Source organism: Hemiscyllium ocellatum, chromosome 30 (genome assembly GCF_020745735.1).
Source record: "Hemiscyllium ocellatum isolate sHemOce1 chromosome 30, sHemOce1.pat.X.cur, whole genome shotgun sequence".
Taxonomy (NCBI): domain Eukaryota; kingdom Metazoa; phylum Chordata; class Chondrichthyes; order Orectolobiformes; family Hemiscylliidae; genus Hemiscyllium; species Hemiscyllium ocellatum.
Genome location: NC_083430.1, coordinates 19,958,744 through 19,971,942, shown reverse-complemented (window position 1 = coordinate 19,971,942; position 13,199 = coordinate 19,958,744). Strand labels below are relative to the sequence as shown.

Sequence of the window (13,199 nt, the reverse complement as noted above, 5' to 3'; positions counted from 1 at the left end):
GTAACAAACATTAGAATAGTATGATCTTGTCTCTCTCCAGTTTTCCTTGAGGGAAGACTGCATTACTGCTGGAGCATGTACTAACTGCTAATGAATTTCAGCCTTCAGCCTCCACTGACAGACAGTATAATGAGAGCCTGATTCAACAGTATTTACTGATCTTTACAAATTATTTTTTTCCCTGACTTGTTTTGAAATTTTGACTTCAGTTTGTTGAAACAAATCAGAATTTAATGAGGTATCAGTCAAATGAAAGCACTGACATTACATTATAATCTGCTTAATCACTTTCTAACAAAGATTATTTGTCTTTTTTGCAGTTCAATGTTACCCTTCGTTAAGCAGCTGAGGTCCAGAGGCAAAGGCCAATCAAGTAAAGAACAAATGATACTGAACTACTCTCTAAGAATAATTCTCAGAGACCAATGTTTTTGATTTAATCTGTTGTGGTCAGGAGTTTCTGCTTTGGGCACATAAGTAGCAATCCAAGCACAGACTATGAATAAAATTGTGCTTACTTTCTAAAGTTTTTTTTTGTTCAGTTTCTGTTCCAACTCCCTTGCTTATTAGTAAAGAACAAGCCCTGCTTTAACTAGTGCAACTGCAAAGTACTTTTTATAACATAAACACATAATCCTCAGTATATTGAAGTCTTGTGTAACTCTGCTGGTGGAGCTTAAAATATGTTTTACATAAATAAAGAAAAACACATTTTTACTCATTGTTGAGTTCAAATTGTTTGAGTAATTTAATTTCAAACAACTGAAAATTACCTTTAAAAACATCTGTACAGACAATTTACCAGTTTAATTTGCAAATGGCATCAATTCCTTAGATAAATGGAAATATACTTTAAAACGTTAAAAGCCTTTACAATGTACCCATTAATGTCTTTCAAATCATAAAAAAATAAGAGCCTCCAGTAAAGTGCCATAATGGACAGAAATTTGTAACAACAATTAATTTGATCATGGTCATTCCCAGTTGTATTGATCGGGCTGGCCTCAAGTGCAATGTATTTTATGCAAGGACAAAAGATTGCAGTAAGTTCATTTGCCGTAGATATAATTTGAACCTGAAATTGTGTTAAATTGGTGAATTTTGGGCGAATAGGCATGAAAAACATGTACAATGTACTGAAAATATATGGCCTATGTGTATACCTTTAAATCATGCATATCTTTTAAACACTGGGATTACTGAAATCTACAAGTGGAAATATGTGGTATGGTTATGTTGTGCAGTGATCATTATAGATGTTATAAAATCTGATGAAGCATGACAACAATTCAGCACTCCCAGGGCTCGCAAAATTTAGAAGATTTCTTAAGTAGCCACTACAATTTAATTGTGTTCACATTTACTACATTGGGAACCTCACAGTAACTTTAAATGTTTAACATTAAGGTGCAGCAATATGGGATTTTTACTGTATACATCGCTTATAGAACATATTCAGCAAAAACCATGAGAAAACAAATTGATCATGTGCAATGCCAATAACTGAGCCACTGATAGATTCAAACTGATATATAGGCATCCCAACTTATCATCAATAAGACACAGCATTACATTGCAACATCAGCTCCATGACTGAAGATCAATCACAACTGATGTTGATTGCAGTCCCTGACATATTTGAGGAGACATAAGCCTAGGTGTCACAATGGCGATGTAATCAGTTCTGAAGCATCAATGTGAGTTGCACAATGGGGCTCTGTGAAATCTCCATCATTACAGACTCCAGCAGAAATACCCAGGAAATTGAAGATAAGTTCCCAAGCCTGGACCCCTCCAAAATTCACAGTTTAAATTGGAGAACTGCAATAAAGTAAATAGTTACTCAAGAAACAGATTATTAAAACACTTAATCTAATTCCTGGGTGACTATCAAACTGACCCCAAATGTACCTCGCAAATGCCTGGGTACACTGCCCCAGACCTCTTGCAGTCCTCAGGCCCTGAGCTGAATATCCATCAACCACCCTCTTCACCCAGATCTCATCATCTTCTTGACAGACCCCACCTGTTACAAGAGCTGACCCCCACATTCCCGACTGCCAAATCTGACACCACCACCTCCACCCAACCATTGCCCCTGACTTGTCATTCTCAGCCAGCCTATTCTTTTCATTCCATCTCTCTTTGGCCCCATTACCACCTTGCACCTTATCCACCCATCTAGCAACCTAGGCAGACTATGCCCTACCAACCTGATGCCTTATTAAGTTGGCACTCTCACCTGCGATACCCACCTTACCCACCTGGTATCATACTGTCACATCTAACATATTGTATCTTTTCACAGCGGCTGTTAAATTGGCTGTCTGTGATACTGGACCTTTAAATCACAAAATTTGGCAAGTGACTGCTTTGAATTGTCTTCCCCCATCTATCCTGCACTTACAAGGGACCTATCAGATTTAAAATACAGCTCTAAATTTCTGAAGGAGTCCGGATCTGCTTCTCCTGTGAAAACTCTTCTTTTGTGAAAAATGTGATCGCCACTGCTCAGAAAATCCATCCCCGGGCGGGGTGAATATTTAACAGTGTCACTTCTCTTGAAGAAACTAAAGGCCGTGCATATTATTAATGGAAAGTAAATGCCCTTTTTATCGATGCCCAAACACTCACTTTCTCTTAAATTCTATTCTGTTGACGGTGGAGTTAAATATTAAAATAAAACTTATCACATAAAAATGGCAAGTATCAAAGCAATCTCAGTGATGTCATTAAGAAAGAACAGGTTACTCTTCAGGAATTCCATTCTGTCATATGAATATAATGGATATCAACCGGTCATTATGAGGCCATTGAAGCTAACAGCAATTCTGAGAGCCACATGTACACAGAGTAGTGTGGAAAACCAGGAGCTACTGTCAGTACTTCCATGCAACTCCAGAAGACACACTGATGAGGTGCCCCCAGACAGAAATCTCAAAGTAATGCAATTGAGATAATCTTACACTTTTACAGTTAGTCTCAGTGTAAAAACACCTGTAAAAAAATTACACCTTGTTGAAAGAGATGTAACAGGATTTTCATTGGTCCACTAACTTAACAATATCTTACCCTCACTGCACCTGAAAAGCTAATTTTATATTTGTGGAAAGTTATGTGTCTCCATTGTAATAAAAAGTAATTGTATGAATGTTCATTGTAGTTGTTTGCTTCATTTTTGTTTCTTTCTTATGACAATCACAACTTATTTTTCTGTTTGTAAATTTAAAATGTAAAAAAAAGGAAGCTTTCAGGATTTCTAACCTGCGATTTGTTATGTTGGAAAATATTTGAATAAGATTGATTTGTTAACTTGTTGCTGAATGCCTGGGAATTCCCCTGATTTGGTGCAAAATTCAAACTGATATCAAGAAAGCAGAAATCCACACCAGATAGTTTGTTTGCTTCAAGATTAGCAGTGTTTCACCACTGCTTATAAAATTTACCCCATATTTTATTGAAAAACACAGTAAAACAGAGCCTAGCAAATACAAAGTGCGACAATGCAGAAACCTTGTTGGATTTCTTTTTGAGAAAGATTGGGGAACAGGTGACGGTGCAGTTGATGGGAAGATAAACAACTTGTGAAGCCTTGAGTGTTTTATTTAAAAGTTAAAACAATAGAAGCAGCCTGAATGGGTGTGGTCAAGCTCCCACCTATTGAAACAGAATCTTTACCCAACGTACTCAAGTAATAGTCAATCTCATGTAAAAGTCAACTCCCTATTTTTGGTCAAATAACCTGGAATATTCCATGTATCTTGTGCAAAAGTTGACCCTAGTGTTTAACAGATAACAGATCAATGTTTGAGGAGTGGCACGGTGGCTCAGTGGTTAGCACTGCTGCCTCACAGCACCAGGGTCCCAGGTTCGATTCCAGCCTCGGGCGACTGGCTGTGTGGAGTTTGCACATTCTCCCTGTGTCTGCATGGGTTTCCTCCAGGTGTTCCAGTTTCCTCCCAAAGATGTAGATTGGCCTTTCTAAATTGCCCAAAGTGTTAGGTACATCATTCAGATGGAAATGGGTCTGGATGGGTTGCTCTTCGGAGGGTTGGTATGGACTTGTTTGGCTGAAGGGCCTGTTTCCACACTGTAGGGAATCTAATCTAATCTAATCTAATCTAACCAGTGTGCTGGTTGTCACATTCCATTTCAGCTTTTCAGCTTGCCTGTTGTTTTGCTCCATGCCTAGTCTTCCAGTTCACTGGTTATTCTGCTCTACTCCAGGTTTTCAGAATTACCATCGTTTTTTTAAATTCCGTTTTGAGATCAGTTGGGCTTCTGCTAATGATACTTCATGAATTTTGACAGGCATGAATTTCAGCCTCTCAAAAGGAGTATCCATGTAATAGTCGACCTCATAAATTTAACCTTAAAAAGTAGTCAAAAAGATTTAACTACTACTCGAGTACAGATGGTAGTTTCTTCGGTTTTCAGTAGCGTTTGTTGCTGAGTAGGTTGAAAGGCACTGAATCTTTCACAGCTGTTAGACTCTCTACCCAAGATTCTCCTGGATGTTTTTCCTCCTGAATTGCTATGCAAGTTGCATGTGAGACAGTTCTGTTTTCTAAATTTGTCTTTTGCCAAGGATGTATTTATGGGATTTTACAATATTAGGACAGTTAATTAGTAATCGTAATGTACCTATTATTCTGTTAAGTTTTCCAACAGAGTAAGTTATTCCAAGTTTCTCATTCTTTTGATGTATTTTAACGATAGTGTTTTGAATAAATTGTGTTTTGCTTAACTTCAAGTAATTTGACCAATTGAATTGAAATGGGACATAGCACCTCACGTTTACCTTTTAGATTAGAAAAAATTCGGAGTCTATTACACTTTCTTGATACATTTTGAGGGACTCTGGTCTGATCCAGAACATAAGTAAAAAAGATTTACATTTGTCATACACTGACACTTCGTTGTAAGGAATAACACTCAAGAACACTCATAAAAAATGCAAACTTGTCTTCATATGACACCTTTCCTATAGTCAGGATATTTCAAATAGTGTCATAGCCAATGTAGTCATGATTATTTAGGCAAATAGAGCAAATATTTTGCACACACCAAGGTGCTGAAATGGAAATGAGATAAATGAGCCAGTAGTTTGATGTGGAAGTGCTGACTGAAAGATAGCAACACAGGGTCTTTTATTTTCCTTGAACAGATTAATGTTGCCTCGTAAGACAGTAGGACCATCAATTTCCTCCATATTGCTTTCAAATGTCAACCAATGATCAAGTGCCGAAGCATTGACTCTTATACAAATCCATAACTTTCCAACTCAAAAGCAAGAATGTTCCAACCGGGCTGAAGTGATTGGTTCCCTTCTTTCTGAAAGAGCATGTTGCATACAAAGGCATTTACATGACTAATTTTTTTCTTATACTTATTTATTTGCATGTGTACCCTTTGGTCTTTAACCCCCAGACAATTATATGCCAAAGTTTTTACTGTCCCTTTAGTAACATGAGTTTCCATTATCTGAATAAGTCTATCAGGAGGTACTTTACCAAATGCTTTTGAAAATTCATGTAAACATCACTACCTTCATTATTCTTCTTTGTTACTTCATTAAGGAGTTCTGTTAGTCAGGACATGATTACCATTAATGAGTTTGCGCTCACTGTCCCAGCTTTTTTTGCTTCTAAGTGAGAATCAATGTTGTCCTTTACAAGTGTCTAAGTGACATTAGACCCATTGCTCTATAGTTGCCAAGCTTATCCCCCTCCTATTTTTGAGCAGGGATGTAAACATTTGCAGACCTCCAGTACTTCTGGCATAATATCCATATTCAAGGGTAATCGAAAAATTGTTGCCAGAGCTTACCTCAGCAACTGAAGGTGGATTCTATCTGGACTGAATGATTAGTTAGATTTAAATGATGTCAGCCTATGCAGCATCTCATTTCAAAATAATTCTTTTTGTCTGATTCAAAATCTCAACCTTCCAACCTCCACACTAACATTATCCACATTTATTTCTTTGGCAAAGATCATCATTCAGTAACTCAGTTAGGTACTCCACTTTAACAAGAGTAGACTTTACCCAAATCAATTGCCATTCCTTTAGCCAGCTTTATAATTTTCCAGCATTCATAAAAGATTTCAGGATTTCTCCTCTTTTTGTCATTGACTCAGATTTTCACATGGTCTTTATTAGTCCTTTTAAAAATGCTTTTCCATGTTCCCCTTCACTCTTTGCATTCTGTCTGGTTTCACATTGAACTTTGGATATGGCATTTGCCATATGCCCTTTTTCATTACTTAAACTTCTGTTTCTTTTGCCATCAATGGAACTTCAGCTTTTGATGCCAAATCTTTCCTCCTTATGAGCTATAAGCTCCAGAACTGGCCTCATTGTTTCAGGAATCTGCAGCCCTCCCTTCCCATTAACATATTAAGCAACAAAAAATTAAAAATAAAACATGAGACAAATAGAAAACTGAGAGAGTTTTACATTACTAAACAGAAAATGCTAAATCTTGTCACCAAACTACAACCTAAGCAAAATAATACACATTTTGGAAATGTGAAATAATTCTTAATGAGATCTCATGAATTTATAATGTATTAAAAAGTGTTATAGTACATATACTAATCATAAAACAGGAAATCATTGTGTTTCCAGTAATGATGAATATTGCCAAGTTGAGATATTGGACTCCCTGGTGTAACTAAAGTAACAAGGTGAATTCAAATAGTTTCTGTCAAAATTGGTAATGACAGGATGTGAAACGTTTTTTAAAAATGCACAAATAACTCTGCAGTGTTGTGTAATGTACAATTAATTGGTATATATAGGTCACTCATATCATAGAGATGATAGAAAGCTTAGAAAACTGACTGTAACCAAGGGACTGCCAATAAATCACTTTTGCAAGTACACATCCTTGATTAATGGATATTAATGAACATTTCAAAAAGAGGCTGACAACTTTCAAGTGACAACTGAAGTTTGTAGCCAGTGAAAAACAACCTGCCAGATGTGGGAGATCAAGAAGAATTTGAATGTTTCTGGAGACTATGTCTACAGGAAGTGTGTTTGGTTGTAAACTCTATTGGACTACATGGATCATTTGGAGCAGCAGTTAAAGCCAGTGACAAAGGAACAGTTTATTTTGCTCAATGAAAGTGACAACAAAGTACTTTCACAGTAATTTATCAAAGTGATTCAAATGCTACATTAAAGTCAAAACCCTACAAAACTACCAGTTTAGTTGAACAAAATAAAAATATTTAAAAATGCCCCACAGACTGTCTGTCAATATAGTGTATGCCTATTTCATTTTTGATTGTTTACAGCTCAATTTCATCCAGATCATTTCAGATAATTCAATACTGTATGGAAGATGTGAAGAAGTGATTTAAATAGCTTCACTATCGAAAGGATATCATTAATGGTATAAAACAAACAAGAGGGAGTGTGAGAGTGTGTGTGTTGAGAGAGAGGGACGATGGGTGAGAAGGGAGTGAATGGGTAATGTTTATGTGCAAACATTGGCCAAGACCAGAATAAGTGTCGCAAAGTGTGGCGCTGGAAAAGCACAGCAGGTCAGACTGTGGTGCTTTTCCAGCACCACACTCTCGACCACATAAACATTGTCTACTATCATTAAAAGAAAACCTTGTTTACTATTTCCTTTTGTGAATAAAATCTGCCATCCCTACATGGTCTGGCCTACTTGTACTTCCCGACTCTCAGCAATAACATTGGCTCTTGGTTGCTCTCTGAGCAGTTAGAGATGGATAATAAATGCTGGACTAGCCAGTGATGCCCACATCCCATGAAAAATAAAAATCAGCTAAGTTTTTGATTTTTAAAACTTAGAAAACTTCTAAACGTTAATGTCTTTTTAATGGAAATCTATAACAGTAAGGTGAGGGTTTTTTTCTTATGTTTATACTGTCTCTTGACTGTCTTTTAATTTTAAGGATTGCCGTACGTTATCCCAGAGCAGTGTTTTTGAGTAGGAAGACTGTGCTAATGCTGTATTTTGTGTTTGTTTTTCAATAACTCCTGAGGCTGTTGATTGTTAAAGGGGTAGAAATGGATTTTAGTCAGGTGATGTGCTCTTCCTGCCAAATGTGGGAGATCAGGAAGAATTTGTTTGTTCCGAAAGACCATGTCTGCAGGAAGTATGTTTGGTTGCAAACTCTATTGGACTGTATGGATCAGTTGGAGCAGCAGTTAAAGGCAGTGAGGAGTTAACAAGAGCACAAGGGTGTGATGGATGGCAGTTTCAGTAGATATAAAATTGATGATACACCAGGTAAATGGTTGACTGTTATGAATGGTAGGACAGGTAACCAGGTGGTGGAGGAATCTCCTGTGGGTATCCCCAACTCAAACAACGATGCTGTTTTGGATATTGTACGGTGAGGGGGAAGTGGAAGTGGGGGTGGGGGGGGGGGGTGGAAGTGCGAGCTCTCAAGGAGTATAGTGCTGACAACCAGGTTTCTGGTATTGTGACTGGCTCCACTGTAAGGAGTGGTATGTCAGGTTCCAAGCAAATGATTATAATTGGGGACTCTCCAGTCAGGGGCATAGACAGATGTTTCTGCAGCTATCTGTGAGACATAAGGATGATGTGTTGCCGCTCCGGTACCAGGGTCGAGGATGTCTCAGACAGGTGCAGAATATTCTGAAATGGGAGCGTGACCAGCAGGGGTCACCAACAACATACCTGGGAAAGGGATGAGGCTCTGCAAAGAGAATATAGGAAACTAAGCTGGAGGTTGAAAAGTAGGTCCTCAAGGGTGGTCATTTCTGGAATACTCCTGGTGTCATATGCTAGTGACAGTAGGAATAAGAGGATAGAGCAGATGAATGCATGGCTGAAAAGCTGGTGCAGGGGACAATGACTCACATTTTTGGATCTTTGGGATTTCTTTAGGGGCAGAAATGACCTGTACAAGGGAGACAAGTTCCACGTGAATTGGAAGGGGATCAACATTCTTGCTGAGAGATTTGCTAGTGCTACTTGAGAGGCTTTAAAATGGGAGAGGTTGTGGGGGGATCAGAGTGGGGAGTCAAAGTAATACTGAGCAAATCAAAAGGCTGAGGCGAGTACACCAGATAAGGGAAGCAAGTCAAATAGTCAGGCAGACAAAAGCTTGGTAGAGAACGATGTTGGATAATGACTGTTGGTTAACTGCCATGCTTTGTTTAAATTTGAATCAGCCAAGTTTGGTGAGGCAAGGAAGTGCCTTAAGTAATGAACCAGAGAGTGGCCGAACCCTATTCTTTAAGATGAAATAGACACAATGTGTGTAAATATTTTTCTCTGTCTGCACATAATGGCCACTGTGCATGAATAAATGTGGTTTCCAATATGCACAAGTGCACCACACTGTAATTGCTTAACAGTAAAATCTGTAGCACATTTGAGATTATTTAGCAAATATTGTCTGAATTCAGAATCACACCTAATATCGGACACTGTGTTTTCAGTTTGCAAGTACTTGTTAACTATTATAAACAGCCAAATTGGTAGTGTCTTTCACAGCATTTTCAGGATTTTTCTGTAAATGTTGTTTAATCATAGCATTACACTGAATGTTGGACATTGTTCTGAGTTTTGCAAGCAAAGGCAAGTTAGGTACAGTCAATATCTACTCTGTTGCAAATACAAAAAGAGCCATGCCGTTTGGTACCAAGTGATGTATTGTCTACGTACTGAGTATAACACTGGCATTTAAAATCAGGTACTAAATTACTAATTTCATTGATAGGTAGAGGTCCTTTTTTGGACTGACGGCAGCATCCAGTTAGCAGTAAACACAATCGGTGCTGATACTGCAAAGTAGCAGCATGCAACAACTGTACTTTTTCAGCAATATTCAAGCTCTGTACCATGAGCAACTAACTGTCACTTAACAGATTTCTGAACAAATTGTATAGTCATAAAACAATTTCGCACTCGCAGTCAATATACTTACAGACTGAGAAAAGGAGCTTGAACAATGGCAAAACACAGAGGCTGTGGTAAAAAATAGCATAATGTCTAGATGATATAATTTACAATCATGATGTCTGAATTGTATTTAGAATTTATAGATGAATATGCACTTTAGGAAAATGTATAATCTTGGCTGTCACTTCAGTTCTGTACTGATGGTACATTGCACTGTTGGAGGTGCTGTTTCTTCAAATGTATTGCTAAACAAGGTCTTACCTGCCCTCTCAGATGAACATAAAATGTTGCACAGGTAACAGGTTCTCTCTACTGTCCTGGCAAATATATTTCCCTCACCCAGTACCACTGAAATCGATTAGCTGGGCTATGAATACAGGAGCCTATTAATATGGACGGTCAGATACTGATGCAGCAATGTAGACTGGCTTTGTACATTGGGACCATGCAGAAAGTTGGCTTCACATTAAGTAACCAGGAAACTGAAATTTCTTCAGAGCAATTACCCTGCATTTGGTTTCTGGACATCTTTGAAAAAGTCCTCGACAGTCAGAGATTCTAGTGTGCATTTGGTTCAGAGTTACTCAGAAAATGCTTGAAGATTAAAAACCTGCTTGACACCTGGGTAACTGTTGATCAGATCCTCCGAAGAACACTGATTACTTCCTCCATATCTACAGACACACCCTCCTGTCCCCTGACACCACCACCCCATCCCACCAGATTTGACATTCCCCACTGCTGAACCTATCCCTGCCAATCCAACACTGTCTTGGGTCATTGCTCCCAGTGGAAAACTAGGAGTGGAATTGACTGCTGCATTTCCAATATTACAACAGTGAGTGAATTTATCAAAAAGTACATAATTGGTTGTAAAACACTTTAGAGCATTCTGAGCTCATGAAAGGTCCATAAAAATGCAAGTCATTGTTCTCAACAGTAATGGATCGAGAAAGCAGGGTCTTTGGGGATGGAAATTGTTTTTGCATTTCTTTATATTCCAAGAACAAAAAACTAAATGGAATTCTGAATTAACTTTGTCACTACCAACTATAAGCTGTTTACATCTTCTTCAACTTTTTAAACTGTCACTAAATTTTAAGGAAACATAATTCCTTCTGCAAAACGTATCCTGAATATCAGCCTGTCATCAAACAGCTTCTCATGTGAATTGTTAATGGATTGGGCACAAGGATGATGCAATTAAGATTTGAGAGCTATGGTAAACTTGATTGCAAGGAAAGGAAGTAGTTTACCTTGTCTGGATCAGAGGCAGTGATCACCCACACACAGTGTGCATCACTATCATATTGCACAGGGAAATTAGGGGATGAAATAACTCCAGTGGGACCACTCAGGTGGGCACCGCATACTCGAGCTGCAACAAAAGAGGGAGAAACAATTGAGAATAATAGAATTTGTGCTAAAGATACATGAAAAACAATTGATGCTGGTAGGAGGTCTTGATGCCATTAAAAATATCATGGAATTCTTACAAAAGTGTGGAAATAGACCATTTGGCCCATCAAGTCTACACCGACTTTCCGAAGAGCGGCCCATCCAGACGCACTCCCCTGACCCTATACCTGTAACCCTGCATTCCCCTTGGCTAACCCACCTAGTCTGTACATTCCTGGACATCATGGGCAATTTAGCACAGCCAATCCACCTAACCTGCACATCTTTGGACTGTGGTAAGAAACCGGAGCACCCTGAGGAAACCGACGGAGACCGAGGGAGAATGTGCAAAATCCACTCAAATACGGTCACCCAAGGGTGGAATTGAACTCAGGTCCCGGCATTAGGAGATAGTAGTGCTAACTACTGAACCACCATGCCACTGTACTGTAGGGTATCATTAAAGTCAGATACACTCTATTGTGGTAAATTTCATCTCCATTGAAAGACAATAAGTACATTCCACGTGCAACTAAACCAGGTGGCAACTTGGCAAAAAAAAACAGAATTGATACATTTTCCACAGCAATGGCAATGGTGTCAACTTTTACAATAAAAGATGGCATCAATCTCATTAAATCTTTGTCCTCTTAGCAATTACTACATCTGCAGCCTTGTAATAGGGCAAATAATACCCAAAATATGAACTAATTTAGAGGAATTTGATGGGAGTTTTTTTTCTGATCCAGTGAGTAAATTAGTATAATTATAACTTGTGATAATTTCTTACAAGAAAGTCAGTGATAATGATAGAGTCAATCAGATTTTCAAGATTGAAAAGAGGAGGCAAATTAAACTGACACTTGAATTTAGATCCTACCTACACATAGAATTTTTTTTAAAGATGGAAAAGTTTACGCTGGAGCACAGGTACATCAGCAGAAACCAAATCAGAGTTTGTTAGCTCCAAGATATACAGATAAACTGCATGCCCAAATGTTTTGACCTAAAATTCTGAAAATCTTGGAATCATAGAATCCATACTGTGTGGAAACAGGCCATTCAATTGTGGGAAAATGAGTAGTTTAATTCATCGACTTCACATAGGGATGAGGATCTATGCAACACAGACTGTCTGAAGTAAATGTGCTTGGAGGTTAAAGCTTGAACCGGAGAGTTAGCTTATTTGGAGAAGTGTGCATAAAGGTCATAGAAGAATATGAACAGGTGATTCTGCAATGCTGTGCAGAAAACAGATCCAGGGAAATCACTGGTACGCAGCCCATGAATTCCCACCCAGTAAAATAACTCTCATACTCTACTTTGAGTACTGAACACATGAGTAGTTGTTCTCAAAGGAAGGATATGATTTTACCCTTGGGAACTGACAGGATGGATTTGTTTTTTTTCTAGTTTTGCATTGTTTAATTACAAAATGATAATATTATACACTCAGTGCTGAATAAAAATGGTTATGATAATTGAATTCTCCCAAAAATCACTCCACAGAAACCACCAATGCTTCATGTTCTATATAGTTCATCCATAAGGTTCAATAAAATGAAAGACAAAGAGGAGGCTTCAGTCTGTGTGCAAAAGAGTGGCTTTTGTAACAGTGGTGCTGAAAAGCATAGACATGTACCAAAAAAGAAACAAGCAACATTTGCATTCTCATCTCACTGTCAAGCAATTTCCCCATTTTCACTTTTCCAATTCAACTTAATGTTCCTGTTGGCTTGTGAATTTTACAACTTGTAGCTGCATTTCATCTTGCCAAACATGAGGCCATCTGTGATTATCCCTCTAGGTACTCTACATGAGCTGAATCAGCGCCTGTAGTGCGAATAAAACAAATCTCTCCTGGTCTATTCACAGACTTCAAGTA

At 38.2% G+C, this 13,199-nt stretch overlaps 1 protein-coding gene across 1 annotated transcript in view; it reads right to left on the bottom strand.

Annotated features, from left to right (window-relative positions):
* The window catches only part of csmd2 (CUB and Sushi multiple domains 2), a 605,906-nt gene that overhangs the window by 513,694 nt on the left and 79,013 nt on the right, over positions 1 to 13,199 (bottom strand). Inside the window, exon 5 of the mRNA XM_060847269.1 lies at positions 11,173 to 11,294. Coding sequence (XP_060703252.1) covers positions 11,173 to 11,294 — 122 coding nt within the window. The remainder of the gene's footprint in view (positions 1 to 11,172; positions 11,295 to 13,199) is intronic.